Source organism: Symphalangus syndactylus, chromosome 21 (genome assembly GCF_028878055.3).
Source record: "Symphalangus syndactylus isolate Jambi chromosome 21, NHGRI_mSymSyn1-v2.1_pri, whole genome shotgun sequence".
Taxonomy (NCBI): Eukaryota; Metazoa; Chordata; class Mammalia; order Primates; family Hylobatidae; genus Symphalangus; species Symphalangus syndactylus.
This window is the reverse complement of record NC_072443.2, coordinates 44258983-44282875: the sequence shown is the minus strand read 5'-3', so window position 1 is coordinate 44282875 and position 23893 is coordinate 44258983. Positions and strand designations below refer to the sequence as shown.

Genomic DNA, 23893 nt, shown 5'->3' with positions numbered 1-23893 from the left:
AGTCCTTCTGTTCTCTATTATCACTGCAGTGCAAGGGAGGACAGGGAAAAACGGGGACATGACAGCCCAAGGTGGTAGTGACAGCATCTCAGTGGGAAAGTTGTCTGAAAATAAATTGCCCACCGTAGTAATAGCCACTTTCAGTTGTGTGGCAAGGCACTGTGCTGCCTGCAGTACATCCCATTTAATCCTCACAACAACCCTCTAAGAATCAGTACTCCCAGTTTTCACATGTGGAAGCTGAGGTTTAAAGAGAGCACCTGGCCCACTACCAGCAAGTAAGGAATAGAGGTGGGATGTGGGTAATTTAAATCTAAATCTCTGACGCACTCTTAACGCACATTCTCCCGACACTTGCTAAGTATGCAACTCACACCCCCATCATAATTTCCTTATGTCATCTGGATATGAAAATAAATCAAATACAAACTGCTTTCCCTTTGGGCAGAATTCTAGCTCTGCCACTTTCTAGTTATTTAAGGCTCAGCTCTCTCACCTGTGAAATGGGGCTAGTAATGATGTCTAACTTAGGGAGTTATTGAAGAGCTTAAATCACATATAATAAAAATTACTTAGTAGGATGCCGGATATTTATAAATGGGAGTTTAGTTATCAGTGGTTGAAAATATGAGTTGGAATCCTAGCTCCTCTCATTTCTAGCTTTGGAACCTTGGGCAAGTTATCTGACCCTTTCTGGTCTTCAATTTCCTCATCTTTGGAATAGAGTTAATAATAATATACCTATTCTTGCAGGGTTTCCCTGTAAGACGAAATCATGTGTATGAAAACATTTTGTAAATTGTACTATTCAAATATTAGTTGTTATAACTCAAAAGTTATCTGTTTCTTCAAATGGATTTTTGAGAACTATTCCTGAAAAATGACTTGGTTTAATTCAATCTATTTTTAATACTTACTAAAAACAACAATATAAGTTAAAAGGAGGTTCCGTACATGCCACAGGCTTTTGTGCAAGCAGCTCTATAAGGCATTCCCATGAATAACAGGTTTCATAGGCAGCTTTACAGTTGGTACTTCCACATGTATCTCACTGAATCTCTGCAGGGCAGGGCTGGCATTTACCCCTGCTTTATAGATGAGGACATGTGAGCCTTAAATGAAAATTACTAGTTAAAGACAGAGAATAGTGAGTGGAGGTTTGTGGGGGTTTGCCTGTGGAGCTGTGTGCCGGTGTCTTTGAGTGCACGCATGTGTCTGAACATGCTTTTTTATGCATTTGTGTGTCCATAACTCATGGGACACACCCACAGCGGGGTGCATATTTGTCTGAATCCTTTGGCTAGTGTCGTTTTTTGGGAGAGGAGAAGGTAAACATATCTGAGGTTTTTTACAACTCGTCAGCAAAAACCTTTTCCTTTTTCGTGTTGCCTTACATTGTCAGGCACAGTTTCCACAAGAGGGCCCTGCCTGGAGAATATCCTTGATTTTTATCTCCACTGTCTGTTTAGGAAAACAACAGCTCTCCAATCTCCGCAGAGTTCTGGGAATTACTTCCTCTTTCTTCCCCGCCTGCTAGCTTTCTTGAATTCGCCTTAGCAACATTCAAAAAAGAATTGGTTTATCAACAGCATGTGAACCAATGAAATGTGAGCTGAGAACGGCTTCTAGACCAATGGGAGCCCTGCATGACCAGCAAGCTGGCTTGGGACAGAAAATAATAACTTGGAGTTTGCAGAGCAGCCTCTGGGTGGCAGCAGACTAGCTGTATTGGATACAGCACCTCGGCTCGAAAGCCTCTTCTTTCTTTTTGCTTTTTTTGCCCTAAACTTGAGTATAAAACATTCACCAACTATAAGAATTGTACTGTTACAAGACTTGTGGGTGTGAGTTCTCTGCATAATGTGGTAGACATGGCCTGGAGGGTGGACTGTCTGGTTCCATCCCTGCCTTACCACAGCCAGCCCCATGACCCCATCGTGCCTCTTGCAGTCTTTGTTGGTTTTGTCACAGCATCTAGCCCAGTAGCCTTGGGCAAGGAGGTCTTTCGTGATTTTGCCTGCCCAGCCAGTCAGGATGAGAAGCTGGGAAAATCACATTCTCCTTCATGTAACCACCACTACCCCTGGGTTGAGTGATGAATGAGGTGGGGCTGGCTTTCTGCCACCAGTGAATGGGAGGGAAGGGATGAGCCACCAACAGATCAGTGCCTGTCAATACCCCCACATTCTCAGGTGGCATACACTGAGACCATTCCCTGCCTTATCAGTTCTGCTGCACACGTCTGAACAGGGGAATGCCTGACTAGCAAATGATTTGAGAATAGTTCTACTATCAGGCAGCTTCGCCCTCTTAATCTTGAAGCCAGTGGCAGACATGGGTAGGGGCTAAATGGGACCATAACAAAAATAGCAAATCCACGTTTCCAATGGTTTAGCCATCCTTTTGCCCTTTGAGATGATAATGCCTTGAACACCATTCAGTCAGGTTTGGGTCCTTCAGATAGTCATAGTTCTCTACAATGTTTCCATTTCTGCCTGACTTACTCCTCTCATCCTTTAAGAATCAGTTAAGGCTTAGTATCTTCAGAAAGTATCCTTTGAAAAATTCTCACCCTCTTCCTCCCCTCCAGCTCCCTGGTGATCCTGTTCTTGCACTTCCTGTGTTATTTTCCAAATGTCTCTTTCTTTGTGAGTTTCCTCTGAGAGTCATGGAGCTTCCTGAGGACAGGGTCTGTCCTTTGTATCTCCATCCCTTAGTGTAGTGTTAGCATAAAATTGGTGCTCAATAAGCATTTTTAGAAGAAAGGAAGCATGCAAGAAAGGAACTCTTGCTCTTTGAGAAACATATTAGGGACTCAGAAGTACCTGAACCTGGGCTGAAGCAGTATCTGGGAGTAGGGCACTGGCTGTTGGAGGCAACATCTCCAACAGCTGTTTAAGACCCACCGTCTGTTTAAGACCCAACATCTAGCTGTTTAAGACCATGAGCCATGACTCCAGAGCAAAGCCCAAGCCTGAAAGATAATCTCATTATGGGCTCATCCTGTAATGGGTTCATCTCAGTCACATGGTTTCCTTTATGATTGTGTGTTTTAGGAAGAGCTAAGGAGCAAATCCAAGATCTGTGCCAATGTGTTTTGTGGAGCCGGCCGGGAATGTGCAGTCACAGAGAAAGGGGAACCCACCTGTCTCTGCATTGAGGTAAGTCCTGATGTCGGGAGCCAGAGGACAGTGGCCAAGGTAAATGTGGCTACCTTGCGGAGCCACCCATCAGCAGGAGGTGCCAATGATTTCATTCTCTTTATAAAAGCATACCTCATCCCTCTGAAAAATGTGGAATTTTTATTCCAGATTCCTGATTTTTAAAGCATGGACATTTTTTCTTTTTTTTTTTAAATTTCGCTTTGTAAGATTTTTTAATTAAAAAATAAGAATTGTTTTATATAAGTCAAATAGTACAGACATTTACACAGACATAAAATTATAATCTTCCCCCATAACCCTTCAATCCCTTAGTCTGAAGTAACCAGCGTTAACAATTTGGTACATGTTGTTCCACATGTTTTTCTTTTCTATTTAACTATAAGCATAAGGGTTTATATGCTACTGTAGACATAATGGTTCCCCCTATTTTATGCAAAAATGGGATCATGATATAGATACAGATATATATAGTTTGTATTCTTTACTCATTAATTTATCAGGGACAACACTCTAGATTAGCACATATAGTTTTAACTCATTTAACTCATTGTAGTGGCATAATATTTCGTAATATAAAAGAACTAGATTTATTCAATCATTTTCCCATAGATGGACATTCAGTTGGTTCTTTGGGTTGTTTACCACTATAACCAATAACATCCTTGTGCAAATACCCTTACATGCTACTGCCTTTATTTCTGTAGCATTCATTGACATCAGGGCTTGCTAGGTCAGAGGATATGCAAATTTTTAAAAACAGTAGATGAGATGCAGAGTTTTTTTTTTTAATGTTTAAAAAACAAAGAGAGTCTTTGATAAATACTTCTTTTGTAGGCTGGATTCTGACAAGTTCTGCCGCTAAAGTGAACGTAAATACCTTGGACATTCTTTTTTCTGTCAAACCAACCCATAGCCTGGAAACACGTCTTTCTGCAAATTAAATACAACCAATTTAGTCCCCAGGTTAAGGATCCTGATTTGTTGCCTCAGAAAGGAAGTTTTCTAACTCAGAAACCTAAAAGCCAGATCCTACTGGGGATCCATTAGCTCTGGGAGGTCTTCACTGGCAGTGTACCTGGCCACAGTGTAGTGGCATAAGCCTGGACTTATGATCTAGAAACCTGATCCTAAAAATTGTACAACTAGATGTGGGTGAACTGAGACCAAACCTGAGGTCTCAGGAGATGCTGTGAAGACAGTGCCCACATTTGGTTTTGCCCATTGCCCAGCACATAGTGAGCACTCCATAATAAATATTGGTTCACTGAAATTTGTGTTTTTGGTATCCTCAACTAAAATTGGAGAGGTTGGGCTGCCATCCACTTCCAGTGCTCTGTGCTTCTTTTTACCATCTGCTCTTTCTTGTTTCAGTTCCTTTCTTTATTGGATCTGAGCTAAACTTACTTCCCGCTTCTCCCCTTTAAAAACCATGGAAGTCCAAAGAAACTGAGCTTGCCTGTGATCTTGGCACCTTCAGCAGCCAAAGCATAACCTAGTTGCCAAATGAACTTTGTTCAATTTCCCTGTCCATAATGATTCTCTGTAGTACCTCACAAAGACCCAGGCAACCCTACTCCTATCTTCACAACAAAGGCTTGAGATTAGGAGGAAAACAAAGTGGCCCCCCAATAGTATATAAAGCAAGAGATCCTTACAGTGAGGCTGTGGAAGAATTGGAGTGTGTGTGTGTGTGTGTGTGTGTGTGTGTGCATGTGTGTGTGTGTTTGCCTGCCTGCCTATCAGTCTCTCCACATTCCCAGCTCTCAGCTCTGGCTGTTTTGTGTCATTGAATGTTGGAATATTAAGGGATCTTAGATCTTCTGAGACATTAAATGACTTTTTCCAAAGTGACAGAGAATTCAAATTTCTGACTTTTAATAAAACGCCCTTTCTGCTAATTTGATGTGGTGAGGGGGGTGTCTTTGTTTGTTTGGGCTGATATAACAAAATATCTGAGATTGGGTAATTAATAAATAATAAGAATTTAATTCTCACAGTTCTGGAGGCTGGGAAGTCCAAGATTGAGGCACAAGCAGATTTGATGTCTGGTGAGGGCCTGGTCTCTAACTTCCAAGATGGCACCTTGAATGTGGCATCCTCACATGGCAGAAGGCAGAAGGGCCAAAGGGCCAAATGCTGTAGGAAGACTGTTCTATTCACTTCTTAACCTCATCCACAAGGGAGGAGTCCTCATGACCTAATCACCTAAAGGCCTCACCTCTTAATACTTTTGCATTGTGGATTAAGTATCAACATGAATTTTGGAGGGATCACAATGAAACTATAGAGGGTGTCTCTTTCTTCACTGAATAGAAGAGATGACCCTGGACCAGGACAGGCATGAAGGGCCATAGGCTCAGTTGGCCAGAACTGTGACTCCCTGTGCCCTGGTGCGGTAGAAGCACCATCTCTGGTGGTGGAGAGTCCCCTTACAAAATGGCTCTGTGTGTGTGTGTGCATGCGTGTGTGTGTGTGTCTGTGTGTCAATATCCATAACTGCACAAACATTCTCTTTTGGGTCTGTTTCAGCAATGCAAACCTCACAAGAGGCCTGTGTGTGGCAGTAATGGCAAGACCTACCTCAACCACTGTGAACTGCATCGAGATGCCTGCCTCACTGGATCCAAAATCCAGGTTGACTACGATGGACACTGCAAAGGTAAGGTGTGCTCTCACCACTGTAAGGCAGCTTTAGCCATGGGGAGCCAAGGAACAGAGCAGTGTGGCCTGGCTGACCACATGGTCTTTCCACCATGACCACAGCCTCTCAAAGCTGTGGAAAGCACCCAGTTGGTTGGAGTTGCATCCTCTTGTCACTTATGAGCCTGCTGGGTTTGCCCTGGATGGCCCAGGCCTCTGCCCAGGGTTTGCTATATCAGATCCCCAGGGGGGGTTTTCAGCACTGTCTGCAGCTGGATAGTAGATAAGGTGGACCCCATCAGTAAATCAGTAACAATAAGAAAGTTCCTTAAATGAATTATGTACCTTTTTAGAAAGTAGGTAAGTTTCACTTTTCCCATGCTTTTTAATTTGGGCACCTCTCAGTACTGTTTCCTCTATTTTGCACTGAAACCACTGCCATTAGAATAAGAAGGAAGAAGTCTCACACTTGTTGCTAATTAGATACCAGCCCCCTGCCAAGCCATAGCCCTGTCAAGCCCCTCTCAGCCTTGCCCTCCCTTGAAGAAACAAGAAGCTGTTTCCCAGGTGATTGTCTCCACTCCAATCCCCGTCCAGAATGATTCTCCATTTGAATTCTCAAAATCCCAGTTACCCCTCAATGCAACAGGAGGAGGTGTAAGGCCAGAAGGGAACTCAGTGGCCCTAAATTGTCAGACAAAGCAGGAAACAGAAGATCCTCATACCTGGGCCCTAGAAGAAGGAAAGGAAAGGAAAGGATTCAAGACAAAATGATGAAAAGGTTACAAATATTCCTCTATGTGTGGAGCAGTTGTAATCCTAGAAATACAGAAAAATTTTCTTTTTTCCTTCACTTTGCATTACACATTTTCCCTTTTTGTCTTGCAGAGAAGAAATCTGTAAGTCCATCTGCCAGCCCAGGTGAGTGCCTATTTTTTCTACTGTGTGCATCTCAGGGAGGACATTCTTTTCATGATAGAAATTTTGTGTTCCACAATCCCTGCCAAGCTCATAAGATCTTCTATGCATCAGAATTGTGTCCCAGAACTGGCCACTCCTCAACACAGCTCAGAAAAGCTGCAAAACTACATTTGTGTGTGTATCTGTTTGCCAATTGAAGCAGCTGGTTGGGTCAGAATGTTGGCTGTGTTTTCCCATTTTTCCTGAGTAGTGATTGAACTGCATGAACAGGAAAGCCACTGAGTTCATTTTTCAACATCCTATAAGACATGCTCATGTCATGGGACCAGCAAATAGAAGGCACAACTCTTTTTGAAAGGGGATAACTGGAAATGCCAGTAAGACTTCTGTGGTTTTCTATTAGTGATCACTAAAATTTTATCATGATTTATAGTTACAGAGCTTTTTTGCGCATACTTTCCTTAGATTCTCACAGTAGCCTTTGTGAAGTACATCTTATTGTAATTACCATATAGATGAGGAAATTGAGGCTCAAAGAGGCTAAGTGAGTTTTCTATGTCACACAGCTAGTAATTGGCAGACTGGGGAAGAACTCTCAGATTTTCATTCCCCTGGCCCAGTGCCCTTTTCACCCACAGCATATGTTGTCTTCCAGGAATTCTCTTTTGCCAAAGCTTTCTGTCTTCTGCTTCCCCATCCACTCAACTCTCAGCACACCCTGTTATTTCCAGTGGACAACAGCTGTCCAGAGCAGGGCTTCGACATAGCCCTCGCTGGGCTTCACATTCTGTTGTTCATAATAAAGGATGATGCAGGTGGTATACAGTTGTAAGTGGGGGGAAGTTTGGATGGACCTAGTTGGTGAGAAAGGGAGAAACTGGAGAAAATCAGAAATCTAGTAGCATAAAAACTGTAATATTCTCATTTATTCATGTATTATTTCAGCTCATCTTTGAGTCAAGAGAGCTGCTTTATTGATTTTTTCCCCTTCAGCTTCCTAAAGTTAATGAAAGTATCCTTTATTATTTTTCTGCTCTAGTTATTTCTCACATAAGCAGCAAAATCTCTCTGTTTCAATATTCTCAATCTTTACAAGTATTTTAGAGATGGGCGCTTGAATCCTGGGCTAGACTTTTTCCAGTTGTGTACCCTGGATGTGCTAATCCTGTCTTCCTGGGGTGCCGGGATGACATATGCAGAACCATGGGCACCGATCCTCCCACACAGTGGGTGCCAGATATCATTGGGGTCCTCCCCTGACTGCTCCAGCTGACATCCTCCACTTTCCTGCAGTTGTTTGCTATCAGTCCAACCGTGATGAGCTCCGACGTCGCATCATCCAGTGGCTGGAAGCTGAGATCATTCCAGATGGCTGGTTCTCTAAAGGCAGCAACTACAGTGAAATCCTAGACAAGTATTTTAAGGTAATCCAGAGGTAGGAGGAAGACTATTCAGGCCCATAGAAAGGGAAGCTTCCTCCTCCCATTGCCCAATCACATCTTCCCAGACCACAGGAAATGTAAACCTGCATAGACACCCTGAGTTTCCTCATCATAGATCATTCATGAAGCTGTGAAAGTTGCCTTCTGACCAGCTTGATCAGTGGGAGTAAGCAGTGGAGTCTTTGGGATCTAACACACATGTGCGGCTGCCTTCAGGCAGTTAAAGCCACAAAGGTCTTGAAGAACCTGTCAGTTAGGGCCCAGCTCTGTCCCCTACTCCCCATGACACCTTATGGAGCTGGCTGTTAATACAAAATTCCCTCTGATTGCACCCAGACCCGGACCACTTCGGCCTCTTTCCTGCCTAGTTTGACATTTCTCTAAGTCATTAACTTGGCTGCCCGTGGCCTGGAGAGAGTCTTCATGTGAGAAGAATCAATGGACTGGCATTTCATGGGTCCAGAGATTCTTACTGAACTTAGATATTGCTGTTCCCAATCATAATTAGTTCAAGAGACAGAGTGTTCCACTTGGGAGCAGGAGAGATGCTATTTTCACAAAGAGAAATCAAGGAAGTTATAATATTTAGTGATGGCTCAGGTTATCATGGCATGCAGATCTTTCACAGAACTTGAGAGTTAGAAGAAGCAATTAAGGGCATTCTTACAGCTGATTGACAGGAACACAGACAGACACACAGGTACATCACACTCAGAATATCACACTCAGAAGCACAGAGAAAGACACACTCAAACTTAAATATGCCAGACAAGCACACACACACCACATACAGAGACTCACATGCCACACAGAGACACATCCTACATGCAGACACATTCAGATACCCACATTTCCATGCAAGCACCAAAGCCCTCTTCACTAGGTAGATGCCCCAGCCATCTACTCCCTCACATGCTTCCAGGGCCCAACCCAGCCAGGACTCGGGAGCAACTTCAGACACATGAAGGACTTCTTGGCAGCTCTGAGGCCACCTAATGTGGCCAATGCCAGTCTAGTCTGTGGATGTCTCTTTCTAACTGACACTATAGAACCCGCAGATGAAGAAATACTGGGTTGGCTTCGAATGGATATTTGGTCATTTAAGACTTCACTTGTGTTATTTTTACATAGAGATTTCTCTCCTCTGTGGCAGATATTAAATCTCTGGATTCCAAGTTTTTGAGATCATACCCAGATGAAAAAGCACAGCCTTTTTTGCTCTGTCCTCTGTCTCAATCACTCTCACATTACAGAGCCCTTAGGGTAAGAATGGTTCCTCTTCTACAGAAAAACATATCATAGTGCTGAGCCAGGAGACTTGGACAGGAACAGAAAGTAATGTAAGGAAAGTGACTGTTCAAAAGCTGAGTGAATGGTAAAGGTACCTGCAGGGCTTGCTGTGAGCAGTGACTTTGCCTTGCAATTACAGCATAGAAGGTGTGGGGCCCAGGACACTCCTTCCCAGGGGCCACTTAGGACTTTGTAACCATTTTTTAGTGGCCCTTTGATGGCATTCTGCCTCGGGCATTGCTGACACCTGCTATTAGATTTGATTCCCAAGAACCTAGGCCACATTCCCCTCAACACATCTCCATCTCCTCCAGCAGTAACTCACTTTTACAGACTCCCTTCTGAAAGCTGTAAGGCCCTTTGAGAAAGTAGCTCTTCTTTAGGGCATTCTCACAACCAAGCATCTAAGAAAGCTTGATCATGACTGACAGACACAAAATCCCTTCTTCCCAGACACTCTGGCAGTGTCTAACAGGAGAAAACAGGCTTCATTTTCTGCTTTTTGATGATTATCAGAGTCTTACCTGCTGCTGTCTTCAAAGGGAGACTGCCTCCTCCTAGGTCAGCAGCTGCCTGTTGATGAGAGATCTGATATCTCAAAGAGATGGTTCTGAACCAATGAATTGCTCCCCAGCCCAACTGGCATTTCTTACATCAAAATTAGTCAAAAACCAAATTGAATTAGAATTTGAATAAGGCCAAAATCTGACTTTCACCATAACCAGTGATGTAATCACTATTTCTTAGGTGAAAGCGTAACAGAATGAAGAAAGAAAGACCCAGGTAGAAAGAGCCTTCCATGCTCTTGGAATTTGGAATCTAATCCATTCCTAATTTCATCTGGGTATGATCTCAATCCCTGTGGCTCCTGATGGCCAGGGCTGACACTTGAGCCAGCCTTCTTATCTCCTTTACCCTGGCACCACAGCCCACACAGCCCCAGCTGCTGTGCACAAGCAGGTGCCTGTCTCAGCCCATCTCCTCCGAAGAGTCTCCAAACTTACATTGATGAGCCCCAAGCATAGATCTCATGGCATACATCTTTTCTGCCTTTCCACAACCCTACAGTTAGATAGAAGAAAAGTTTTGTTATCTCAAATGCGGAAATCTGAAACTTTTTGAGCACCAACATGATGCCATAAGTGGAAAGTTTCACACCTGAATTCATGTGTTGGGTAGCATTCAAAACACAGTCAAAACTTTGTTTCATGCACAAAATGATTTAAACTATTGTATAAAATTACCTTCAGGCTGTGTGTGTAAGGTATATAGGAAACAGGAATGAATTTCATGTTTACATTTGGATCCCATCCCCAAGATATCTCATTATACATATTTAAACTTTCCAAAATCTGAAATCTGAAACACTTCTGGTCCCAAGCATTTCAGATAAGGGATACCCAACTTGTATAGAGCTGGAGAAAGAGGCACAGAGAGATACTATGTCTTTGTAACTGACTGGCTGAAGAGAGGCTGAATGAATTAGGTTGGTTCACGGTCCATGATTAGGACCTCGCAGGCAGACCCCCCAGGCATTCCAGGCTATTTCTGGGGCAGGCACCAGAATTCTGTGTTCCTGTGGATTCTATATACAGCTCTGGCCTGGGGAGGCCCAACTGGGCCCTCATGAGTTGAGAAAGCACCTGGGCTGGACCTTCCCCCAGCTGCAGGCCTTATTCTAGTCCTACTGAAGTGTGTGTACACAGCACTGCCTTTTGAGAGCTGCCAGGACTGTGGTTGCCAGGTTCATGGTGCCCACTTGGGCCATGTGGCACTGGGTCTGTAGCTAGTGCTGGACGTTTCCCCTCCCTACACTCATTCCATCATCAGGCCCTGATGACACTGGGGTCTTTGAGAGTTGCTTTCATTTACCCAGCACATGCAACATTTGAACTCAAGAAAGCCCTGTGCTACTAACAATGGCCCCCAGCCAAACTTATTTAATTATTTTCCATTAATTAATCAGGACCTCACAAGGTAAACACTTAGGGAAGTTTCGTCAAGGAAAATTGTATAGTGAATAAAGGACATCAGAGACCTGTTCCTAGGAATTAGGACAAGAATGGTAAGTACGTACTAAGCAAAGGCCTAATACTTGTTTCATGCACACCTTCATTATACAACATTAGAGTGGAACACCTGTGACACATGGCAGTCAGGAGAGGAGAGTTGTTAGCTACATCTTCCCCTTCTATCTAGAAATTTGGATAGATGTTTCTTCCAGAATCCCTTGCACCATCTGGGGAGCCATCTTGAAAGTAACATGGGGAAGCTGATCCTTTCCCAAGGCAGCAGCATGAGGCAGCCTAGGGAAAGGATTTGGGAGGAAGGGGGAAAATGCTATTGAAACTTGTTAGGAGAGCAGCAATATGCAACTTGGAATTTGATCAGTCTTGATTTCGACACCCTCCTCCTGCAGCTAGTGCCTGGGTGTCTTGAATGGTCCCAGATGGCTGAGGTCTCAGTTTAGCATCTTGCCATAGAGAACAGTGTGTGAGCTTACTGCACCCCTCACTTTGTGCTCGTGGGATGCCAGCTGGGTCATGACGACAGCCTGAGCTGGGTGATCTGAGGACCTGTGCACACATCTGCAGTGGGGCCCACAGGGCAGAGGAGCAGGAACTTTGCATGATGACCCCTGTCTGTAGCTTATTGCTTTGAAGCCTTTGCCTGAGTTCTCACTGATGTGATCAGTTATGGGCACCAAGATGAAAGTTAAGCACCGAGGACAAGGAGGCTGGAATCAAGCAACAAGATTTGGAATCCTGTAATTCCAAAGTGAACTCAGAGGGTTATCTGCATTGCTGCTGTTCCTGAGCAGCTCATTAGAAACATATTCTGGGACCTGCTACAGAGATTCTGATTCACAGTGTGCAACTTTTAAACTCTTGTTACACGTTCATCAGGGTTTGAGAACATGATGCGGAGGTTGGTCTGAACCCAAAGGTATAGTCAAAAGTGTCTACAGGGCAGTGTCAGAGATGGGGCCACACAGAATGCTTAGGGACCCCAGAGGCCTCGGTTCAGGTTGCCTCCTTTGCCCAGGCACTTTTCCTCTCTCATCTTGCGCACAGATACCTTCTCTGCATGTCCCAGGGATTAAAGCATTTGTTGCCATGGCCCTCTGAGGCCAGGGCAGGGTTGGAATGTATCAAGAACAAGATGAATCAGAGGCGGGTCAGCTGAGTGGAGTAATGATGGAACAGGGGTTCTGCAAAACATTCCTGAACGATCTCGTCATGTCCTTTCTAGAACTTTGATAATGGTGACTCTCACCTGGACTCCAGCGAATTCCTGAAGTTTGTGGAACAGAATGAAACTGCCATCAATATTACCACATATCCAGACCAGGAGAACAACAAGCTGCTTAGGTGAGAGGAACGAGGGGTCAGAGAATGATCCACAGGGGAAGACTGCCTGGGAGAGGGGACTTAAACCCTTTCCCACCTGCAAAAGAGCCACCAGTGAGAGAATGTCATGTAAAAAGCAAAATGGGAATTCTGTCCTGTTCTATTCTATGAAAGTATGAATTAATATATTGAGTACCACTGATATCTAATCAAATAGTTATTGTTTTTGGTCAGAACTTGCAAGGAATAGAAGAATATAATTTTAAATTGCCAAGGGCATGTCAGAGCAAGTTGTTTCTGAATGTTGTGGGTGATGTTTTACTGATTAATTTTCTGAAGGAATTACATTAATGTATTATTTAACTGTAGGTCTAAAATAGCTTTGTTCTGATTTTTAGATAATTAGTGCTATTTCATGTCGATTGCCCTAACTGTTACAGATATATGCCCGTCTACTTTTATGGCATTATTCCAGAATAAATATTAATAAAAAGTAATTACTGAGAAACTTTTGATGTGGTTTCAGCACATCGGTAAGAATTAAAAATAGGAAAAGCATCTCTTTTTTTCAAAAGAAGAACATTGCACAGTTTCTAGAAGGATTCTTCTTTAATAATAGTTTATGACCTTAAAGTATAGGTTCTGTAAATCCTTCGTATTTTGATAATCTGAAATTATATAATGTTTTATAATTTCAACGTTTGAGCCTCATGATATCCCAGTGAAGGAGGGCTTCTTGTCCTCCTTTTATGGATGGGAAGACAGGCTCAGAAAAGTTGAATAACTAGCTCAAGTCCATTTGAGTAGTAAGTGATTGAGCCAGGGCTCAAATACAGCCAAAGAAAGAAGTGATAGAGCTGAGTTCTAAAAGCTTTTCTGAAAATCTCTTTCTAGAATGATGATAATGGTGATTCTTGCTTGAACTTCATATTCTTTCAAATCCTATATTCCTTTCATGTCATCTGTCATATCTCTTCTGTTTTGATTTTCCTAGTTTGGTTGACTTGACATGTATATACCATGGGGAAAGGCAATTGCTAGTGGAAGGTGTGCAGGCAGTGAAAACATTAGACAAAACCATTCATGAAACTTTAGTCATCTTAAGGGGAACATTTGGACAGCCTGAGTGATCTAACATTCAGTATAACAAACTAAAAGTTAGATTCCTACATTGGTCAGGATGGATAATAGTTGTGTTGGGTCAGTGTAGAGAGAGGCTGTTTCAGTTAGCAGTCATCTTCTTGGCCTCCTGTGGAGGCTCTGGGTGTATGTGGTCCTGATGCTTACTTCCTCTCTTCTGAGCAAAGCTGAGGTCTTGCTAACACATTTCTCCTGTGTTTTGTTTCAGGGGACTCTGTGTTGATGCTCTCATTGAACTGTCTGATGAAAATGCTGATTGGAAACTCAGCTTCCAAGAGTTTCTCAAGTGCCTCAACCCATCTTTCAACCCTCCTGAGAAGAGTATGCCTAACCTAAGAAATAGAGAGCTGTAGTGAATGGAGGCATTTTGTAGCAGCCAAGATAGAGAGGATTGGTGGAACTCTCCAGAGCTAGCTGAGAAAATCCCCTTCCATGATTCCAAACTGGCCCCAGCCCATTATCCCCATGGTGAAGTTAGGGCCCCACATTCTTTAGGTTGATGGTGGTGTTTGCTCAGATATAGTGCTTCTGAGGGACAGGCAGGTCTTGTCTGGGGAAAAAGGGTAAGGTGCATAGAGTATAGCAAAGATGTCCTGTTCCACCCTCACAACTAAACTGTTGCCCCATATTTCTGGCCCAACAGAGTGTGCCCTGGAGGATGAAACATATGCAGATGGAGCTGAGACTGAGGTGGACTGTAACCGCTGTGTCTGTGCCTGTGGAAACTGGGTCTGTACAGCCATGACCTGTGACGGTGAGCTGTGCTTCAAACAGAAAGAAAAAACAGCAAGGAGAGAGCTTCATGAAATCAGCATGAGAGAAGCTGGGGTGGGGATGATGGAGAAGAGGGCGGTGGCTGGGAGGAAGGAACCCAGGGAACAACTGGCAGACCCACACCTGTAAGGTTGGAGCCCCAAGTGGGGAGCTTTGAGGGCAGAGCATTTATCCCATAGGCATTCCGTTTGAAAATCACTCCAGAGGCTTGGAATAAGAGAGGACCAAGACCCCGGGCAAAAGTAAATGATAATGGAATAGTAACATTATGGAAATAGTAATAGTGGAAGTAGTAATAATGGAATAATAATTAAAAATAGTAATTATTTAATAATAAAAATATTAAAATAAAAATAATAATGATTATTTAATAATCTAAAATAATAATGGAATAGTAACAGTGAATGCAAATACTTACTCAGCAAGAACCATGTGCCAGGCTCTCTTCTAAGCACTTTACATAATTAACCCATTGATCCTTATAACACCTTAGGAAATAGTAAAAGACTAGTGGTTGGAAGACAAAATGACTTCTTGCCATACCCAGCAGAAAAAGAGAAAATGTTTGTAGACCCTATTTCAACTAACAGAGATGGGTAATCTTTTTTAAAAAGAGAAAGTTGAGCTAGTTGAGATGTGTGCAGGGTGGTCTGGGGAGACAGAGAAATCTGAGAGTTTGTAGGGCAGTGTGAGGCTACAGGGTATGTTGGAACCACTGGAGTCCCATCTGGGTCCTGGGCTACAATGATGCCAAAGATCAAGAGAGACTCTTAAAGCCGAGCCCTAGCAAAGAACCAGGGACATTCAGAGTGGAGGCAAGACAGAGAAGAGTGTTGAAGCCAGGTCTGCAACGGAGAGTTGCCTTAAGGTCAGTTGGAACCAGGCCCAAAAGTTTCACCAGCGAGGGTGAACCTAAAGTTATATCAGCCAGGGGCAGTGGCTTATGCCTATAATCTCAACACTTTGGGAGGCCAAGGTGGGAAGCCCAGGAGTTCAAGACCAGCCTTGCCAACATAGCGAGACCGTGTCTCTACAAAAATGTGAAAATTAGCCAGGCGTGATGGCACATGCCTGTAGTCCCAGCTACTTGGGAGGCTGAAGTGGGAGGATCACCTGAGCCTGGGAGGTTGAGGCTGCTGTGAGCCATAGTCACGCCACTGCACTCTAGCCTGGACAACAGAGCAAAACCTTGTCTTAAAAAAAAAAAAAAAAAAAAGAGTTTATTTTAAGAAGTTAACTATGTCAAGGAAGAGCTGGCTGGAACCTAGGATCATGTTCAGGAAGATCAGGTTAAATGGTAACTTGGAGACAGAGGTCAGAAACCCAGGATGAGGCTCTTCTAGACAAGGATCCTAGAGAACACCAACAGTATAAATGGCCCAGTACTATCTAAGGTATCACTGGTCTACCACTGCCCAGGACCAAGTCTGTTTTCAGTGTGGAAAGACAGGAAACCAGTGTAACTCCAGGGACAGGTGAAAGAATAGGAAGAGGCTGTTTAGAGACCAAAAATTCCTACAAGTTCCTAGAAGTCAAGACCAAGCCAAGATCTCCAGACCAAACAGAGTTGCTACTGAAACCAACAAAATACATCTCAAAACAGTCAGTGGCCTAGCCTGCCTCAACCATGAAGCATCCTATACTTGTCTTCCCTAAACTCCCTTCATTACCTCTCCGCTTCTAACTGCTGCTGTTCTGGCTTTGTAAAGGTAGCCCTCCATTTCTAAGGTGCAGGCAGTTGGTATGCAGTTGGCTTACAGAATAAGCATGGTCATTTGGATAATAATCTCTATCACATGCATCAGACAAAATTCAAATGATTAGCCTCATGGGATGTTGCCCATTTCCACAGCCACTCAGCTATGGGCTGCTCATCCTCCCTGGATGACCAAGTCCAGAACTCTATGTGGGTATAACATGGAGCAATCCATGTTAGATGGTGGTGCCCCAGGGGCCTGAGCACGTATGGATGTATAGGCCATGGATCTAAGAGGAGTTTGTGGAGCCAGCATTCTGGGGCATTTGCAGGTTAGTACCTGAGAGTTAGCAGTCTGATCTTAGATCACAAATCAAAATGGGACAAGCAAGAAGGGGCATGAAAATTTGAAGCCAGGAGGAGGCAGAGCCAAGGGAAACTGCTGTGAGGGGAAGGTTGATAGCAATGTTTGGAAGATATGTCCTAGCAATGTTTCCTAATGGTCAACATTCTACTTGATAAGCATAGAGATTTAATCCTAACCCTAGTGAATCAGAATTTGCGAAAGAGCAGCTTGGGAACTTGTGTAGTTTTTGTTTTTGTTTATCACTGTGCAAGTTTCAGAAACATTGCTAGATGAAATGGTTGTCAACCCTGGCTGCACATTAGAACCAACTAGAAAGACTTGTAAAAAAATACTGGTGTCCAGGTCTCACCTCACATCAATTAAATCGGAATCTCCGAAGGTGGAACTAGACAGCTATCTTTTCAAACGTTCTCCAAGACATTTTGATGGTATGTGAATGACTGAGAGTCATTGTCTCAGAGGAATCTCATGTCAGGATCCAAGTTTTCACCATAACTTTTTTTGTAGGGCCAGCATCTGGCAGGGATGTGCTGAGCAGTTAACGGAACAAAGGCCAGAGAGGAGTTGGGGTAGATTGCTTTGTTACAGTGTGTTACCTTGGAGGTATCAATTACACAGGGCCCCTTCATGCCTTCATACTCAGAAAATGTGGGTAATTCACCTCTCCTTCCACAAGTTAAATGGGAGATGAATTGAGAGCCTCTAGGTAGATCTTGGCAGATCCCTCACTGGCTTACCACAGCTGCTACTGCTCTGAGCTTTGGTTCTTCTTGCAGGAAAGAATCAGAAGGGGGCCCAGACCCAGACAGAGGAGGAGATGACCAGATATGTCCAGGAGCTCCAGAAGCATCAGGTGAGTGGCAGCCTCCGTGCTGGTTCAGGTGTTGCTGTTGCCATCAGGCCCTATACCATTCAAACACTGCCCAGTGCCCCAGGAGACCAAGGAGGCTCTCTCTGTTCAATACAGTAGATCTTGAGTGATACCCCGTCACCTGTACTATCAAACTGGGATACAGACAGTTCCCTGATAAAGTCCTCACAGGGCCCAGTAGGTCTCAACACATATAGGTTACAGCTCGGTGAGTGGCTGCATAAGGCAAAATCAGGCAGGTGGTGATTTGCAAATGAGGTGGAAGTGGTTTGCAAATGAGCATGGTTTAAGGAAGTGTGTATCCTGTCATGACCAGTGTCCAGACCCAAAGACTGTGAGCTCCTGAAAGCAGGCTCTGTAACTTGCTCATCATTGTACCCTTGCAGTCTCACAGGGCCTGGTATGTAGTCAGCACTCAGTGAGCATGAAAGCAGTGGATTTGGGCCACAGCAGAAAGGATTTAAGTTCTACATCAGTCTGGCTAGAAAACAGCCTGGGGTTAACAAAGAGTCTCCTTCCCAGAGACTCAAGAAGATAAGAATTTTGTTCAGGTTCTATGTCATTAAGTTAAAGGCTTCCTTGGGGAAAGGGTTCTTAGCAGAATAGTGATGCTCTGACATATTGTGGAACTGTTGAACTCCTGGCCTATCCTCCTACTGGCTTATTATGTAGTCTTAATACAGGATATTGCACCTTCCATTACCTGTCTGTAGACCAAATGTAGTAGTAGTAGCCTTTTCTCTGACATACAAGTTTTTAAGGAATATAATGGTCACAAGAACTGCTAAACTATTGATATGAAATATTTGACATGAGTAAACAGAACTATTACTATTAATAGTAATTGCTCATTTATTGATCATTCTTGATGTGCATTTTGTCATCATTGCCACTGATAGCATAGAAATCTCATGTTGGTTGTTTAAGCAGAAGCAAAAGCTTCTAGTCTTTTGCTTTTCAAATTTCACCAGTCTTGAGTCTCCAAATGAGTTCAATCCCATGAAAGAGAAAAAAAAACTTCATAGGAATTACTTTCGTCTAGGATAGAGCAGTTATCAGACAGTACAGAGTGAATTATAATAGCTAATATGTTTAAGTTTCTGTGTTTGATGTGAGTCCCCTCAGAGCAGATGCTGAGGCAAGGACGCAAGTACACATAGTTTATTTGGGAAGCAATGCCAGGAAACACCAGAGGGAGATTTGGGAAATGAGTCCATGAAGAGAAGGAAGTAATAAAGAGTGTGTATTCAGGCATGTTACCACTGTTAACAAGTGGCTCTTAATCCTATTGGGGATCTCTGGGAATGGAATAACAGTGCCTGAGTGGGGATGAAGCTGGGCTGTTTCTACAAGAACTCCCATCAGCCATTGTCTGAGGGCTGCTACTGGGAAACATTAATTCCCTGGCATTTGTGGCCTACCAGTGTGTGTGGACAGAGTGGGCTCCAGCAGCCAGAGAAAGGCCTCAGGCAGAGATGCAGGTGCTGGCAATAGGTAGGGTCATGCCAGTGTACACCAAGAAGTTAAACACAAAGGGGCTATGGATGGAACACCAGTGTCTGCTAGATATCAGGCAATGTTGTCGGGTTTTTAAAAATTTATTTGTTTAATTGAGATATGATTCACATACCATAAAATTCACCCCTTTAAAGTGTATATTCCTAAGATTGTCAATCATCTCACTACTATCTTAATTCCAGAACATTTTCATTATCCCAGAAAGAAATCCCATACCCATTAGAAGTAATCCTCCATTCTCATCTTCCTCCAGCCCTTTGCAACCACTAATCTACTTTCTAACTATAAATTTGCCTGTTCTGGATATATTACAGTGGTATCATACAACAGTATAGCCTTTTCTGTCTTTGACTTAGCATAATATTTTCAAGGTTCATTCTTACAGCATGAATCAGTACTTCTTTCCTATTTATGGCTGAGTAATATTCCATGATATGGATATACCACATGTTGTGTTATCCATTCATCATTTAATGGATATTTAGGTTGTTTCAGTTTGGGGGCTCTGATAAATAAAGCTGTTATGAACATTTTCGCACAAGTTTTTGTGTGGACACATGTTGTCAGCTCTCCTGGGTATTTACCTAGGAGTGGAATTGCTGGGTCATATGGTGACTCCATGTTTAACCTTTGGAGAAATGGCCAAACTGGTTTCCAAAGCTACTGCACCATTGTACATCTTCACCATAGAGTTCCAATTTCTTCACATACTCACTAATGGTTTTGTTATTGTTATTTTTTATTTTAGCTGTCCTAGCAGGTGTCAAGTGGTTTTGATTTGCATTTCTCGCGTGATTAATGATGTTGAGCATCTTCTTATGTCCTTATTGGCCATTTTGTGCCAGGCAGTGTTGTAAGAGATGGTACTTTATTACTGTGGTTTTGCAGCTGAAGACATTGAGACACAGAAGATTTCATAATATGCTCAAGGTCACCCAAAAAGTAGCACAGCCATGGTTGAAGCTCAGGCAGTCTGCCTCCAGAACCTGTTGTACTTAACACTTCTTTGGACTTGTTGGATTCAGAACATCTTGTAGCATTTCCATTTAACATCATTTTCTTCATCCTTAAAATGGGAACCATAACGTCTGATCTGCTTGTTTCATAGGAGTCCAAATGGAGTCAGCTTAATTCAGTAAACAGCCCCTGCATGACCATGTCATGAATAGGCCATAGTTCTTGTTCTCAAGTTGTTCATTGTCCATGGAGGAGCCTGACAAGTAAACAACTGAAATTCAGCATAAGCTTGTAAATGCCAATGCTATATAGTCTTGAGGAACAGATAAATGCCAACAGTTGTTTAATATTTCCATGACGCCTATTTTCTCTTGCATCTCAAAGGAAACAGCTGAAAAGACCAAGAGAGTGAGCACCAAAGAGATCTAATGAGGAGGCACAGGACAGTGTCTGGAGCCCAGCATCTTCTTTTCCACTTCAGCGCTGAGTTCAGTATATACAAGTGTCTGCTACAGTCGCCAAATCACCAGTATTTGCTTATATAGCAAAGAGTTTTATTTTGTTTATTTGTTTTGCAATAAAGGATATGAAGGTGGCTGGCTAGGAGGGGAAGGGCCACAGCCTTCATTTCTAGGAGTGCTTTAAGAGAAACTGTAAAAAGTGCTCTGGGGCTGGAGGCTAGTAAGGAAACTGCATCACGATTGAAAGAGGAACAGACCCAAATCTGAACCTCTTTTGAGTTTACCGCATCTATCAGCAGGCTGCAGGGAGTGCACACGATGCCAGAGAGAACTTAGCAGGGTGTCCCTGGAGGAGAGGTTTGGGAAGCTCCACGGAGAGGAACGCTGTCTGCTTCCAGCCTCTTTCCATTGCCATCAGCATGACAGACCTCCAGCATCCACGCATCTCTTGGTCCCATAACTGCCTCTAGATACATAGACATCCTGCTAGTTAACCCAGTGTCCCTCAGACTTGGATGGAGTTTCTGGGAGGGTACACTCAAATGATGCAGATACTTGTATACTTTGAGCCCCTTAGCGACCTAACCAAATTTTAAAAATACTTTTTACCAAAGGTGCTATTTCTCTGTAAAACACTTTTTTTTGGCAAGTTGACTTTTTTCTTCAATTATTATCATTATATTATTGTTTTTTAATATTTTATTTTCTTGACTAGGTGTTAAGCTTTTATAATTATTTTTCAGTAGTCCCACCACTTCATAGGTGGAAGGAGTTTGGGGTTCTTCCTGGTGCAGGGGCTCAAATAACCCAGATGCCCCCACCCTGCCACATACTAGATGCAGCCCATAGTTGGCCCCCCTAGCTTCCAGCAGTCCACTATCTGCCAGAGGAGCAAGGGTGCCTTAGACCGAAGCCAGGGGAAGAAGCATCTTCTTAAAAAACTTTCAAGATCCAAACAATTTGTTTTTATTTATTCTGAGAAGTTGAGGCAAATCAGTATTCCCAAGGATGGAGACAAGTGCAGCCAAGCAGGGCTTAGGATATCCCAGCCTACCAATAGGCTCACTGGCCTATGACCAACTAGGAGAGTGAGTTGGCCCTGTCTCTTCTTTTTTCTGGACCTCAGTTTCCTCAGTGAGCTGGTAAGAATGCACTAACCTTTTGATTTGATAAGTTGTAAATTCCGTGGTTCTGATCATTGGTCCAGAGGGGAGATAGGTTCCTGTGATTTTTCCTTCTTCTCTGTAGAATAAATGAAATCTTGTTATTAGAACAAGAAATGTCAGATGGCCAAAAACAAGATGACCAAATTTGATCTCAGCCTGATGACCCTACAGATCGTGCTATGATACAGAGTCCTCATGGGTAAAGCAGGAAGAGAGTGGGAAAGAGAACCACCCCACTCTGTCTTCATATTTGCATTTCATGTTTAACCTCCGGCTGGAAATAGAAAGCATTCCCTTAGAGATGAGGATAAAAGAAAGTTTCAAATTCAACAGGGGGAAGAAAATGGAGATTTAATCCTAAAACTGTGACTTGGGGAGGTCAGTCGTTTACAGTTAGTCCTGTGTCTTTCGACTTCTGTGATTATTAACCCCACTTACTACCCTGTTTAAGATGCATTTGGAATACCAAAGATTAAAGCCTTGACATAAGATCTCATTTGCAGAAAGAAGATTAAAGACCATCAGAAGGAAATTATTTAGGTTGCAATGCACAGGCAACTGTGAGAAACTGTTGTGCCAAAAATAGAATTCCTTCTAAATAGTTTTTCTTGTTCTCATTTGAAAGGAGAAAATTCCACTTTGTTTAGCATTTCAAGCTTTTATGTATCAATCCCATCTAAAAACTCTTCAAACTCCTCTTGTTCAGTCTGAAATGCAGCTCCCTGTCCAAGTGCCTTGGAGAACTCACAGCAGCATGCCTTAATCAAAAGTTTTGCCAGCCCTTGGACACTATGGGAGGAGGGCAAGAGTACCAGTTTGTTAAAAGCAAGAAACCACAGTGTCTCTTCACTAGTCATTTAGAACAGTGGTTACCATCCAAGACTACTCTACCCTGCAACACTGAACTCCCAAGAGCAAATCCACATTCCTCTTGAGTTCTGCTGCTTCTGTGTAAATAGGGCAGCTGTTGTCTATGCCATAGAATCACATGATCTGAGGACCATTCATGGAAAGCTGCTAAATAGCCTAGTCTGGGGAGTCTTGCATAAAGTTTTGCATGGAGCAAACAAACAGGATTAAATCAGGTTTGGTTCCTTCAGCCCTCTAAAAGCACAGGGCTTAGCCTGCAGGCTTCCTTGGGCTTTCTCTGTGTGTGTAGTTTTGTAAACACTATAGCATCTGTTAAGATCCAGTGTCCATGGAAACCTTCCCACATGCCGTGACTCTGGACTCATCAGTTTTTGGAAAGCAGGGTTCCTCCGCCTGCTAACAAGCCCACGTGGACCAGTCTGAATGTCTTTCCTTTACACCTGTGTTTTTAAATAGTCAAACTTCAAGAAACAATCTAAACAAGTTTCTGTTGCATATGTGTTTGTGAACTTGTATTTGTATTTAGTAGGCTTCCATATTGCATTTAACTTGTTTTTGTACCTCCTGATTCTTTCTTTTCGGATACTATTGATGAATAAAGAAATTAAAGTGATAGTTTTATTGGTTTCCTTTCCCCCAATTAAGGCCAAATAAAGTCGTGAGAACATTACCCATTTACTTCCTAAGAGTGGATTTGAGTTTCAGGAGCCTTAAAAAGGACTGAAGAGTTTCTCCTGGGACTGCAGCTTGGATGGAAAGTTTACTCGGGGACTGGTAGAACAAGTTTCTTTGAAAGGATCATGGATAGTGGGTCTGGAGTAGAAGGTGATGACAAGTCAGAGAGTGTCAGTCCCTTCAGGTTGCTATAACAAAATGCCTTAGACTGGGTAATTACAGACAACAGAAATGTATTGCTCACAGTTCTGAAGGCTGGGAAGCCTAAGATCAAGGTACCAGCAGATTCAGTGTCTGATGAGGGCTTGTTGAAGCTTGTCTGCTTCAATTAATGCACCTTTTTGATGCATCCCCACATGGTGAAAAGGGTGAACAAACTCCCTTAGGCCTCTTTTATAAGGGCACTTATCCCATTCATGAGGGTTAAACTTTGATGACCTAATCATCTCCCAAGAGCCTCACCTGTCAATACCATTGCTTTGGGGATTCAATTTTAACATATGAATTTTGGGGGTACATAAACATTCAAACCATAGCAGGGTGCATTCCTGTATTGGGAAGACGTTAAATTAAATGACTCCTAAATCCCCC

The 23893-nt window shown here is 43.0% G+C and overlaps 1 protein-coding gene across 7 annotated transcripts in view; it reads left to right on the top strand.

Moving 5' to 3' along the window:
* Positions 1-23242, top strand: part of FSTL1 (follistatin like 1) — a 166641-nt gene extending 143399 nt beyond the window's left edge. For all 7 annotated transcript variants that reach the window (XM_055259110.2, XM_063630127.1, XM_055259107.2 and 4 more), the window contains 9 exons: positions 3057-3161; positions 5694-5823; positions 6693-6725; positions 8019-8149; positions 12710-12828; positions 14156-14268; positions 14591-14701; positions 17561-17637; positions 20515-23242. In XM_055259110.2, the coding sequence (XP_055115085.1) occupies positions 3057-3161; positions 5694-5823; positions 6693-6725; positions 8019-8149; positions 12710-12828; positions 14156-14268; positions 14591-14701; positions 17561-17637; positions 20515-20559 (864 nt within the window). In that variant the 3' untranslated portion in view covers positions 20560-23242. The remainder of the gene's footprint in view (positions 1-3056; positions 3162-5693; positions 5824-6692; positions 6726-8018; positions 8150-12709; positions 12829-14155; positions 14269-14590; positions 14702-17560; positions 17638-20514) is intronic.
* Positions 23243-23893: the final 651 nt, after the last annotated feature.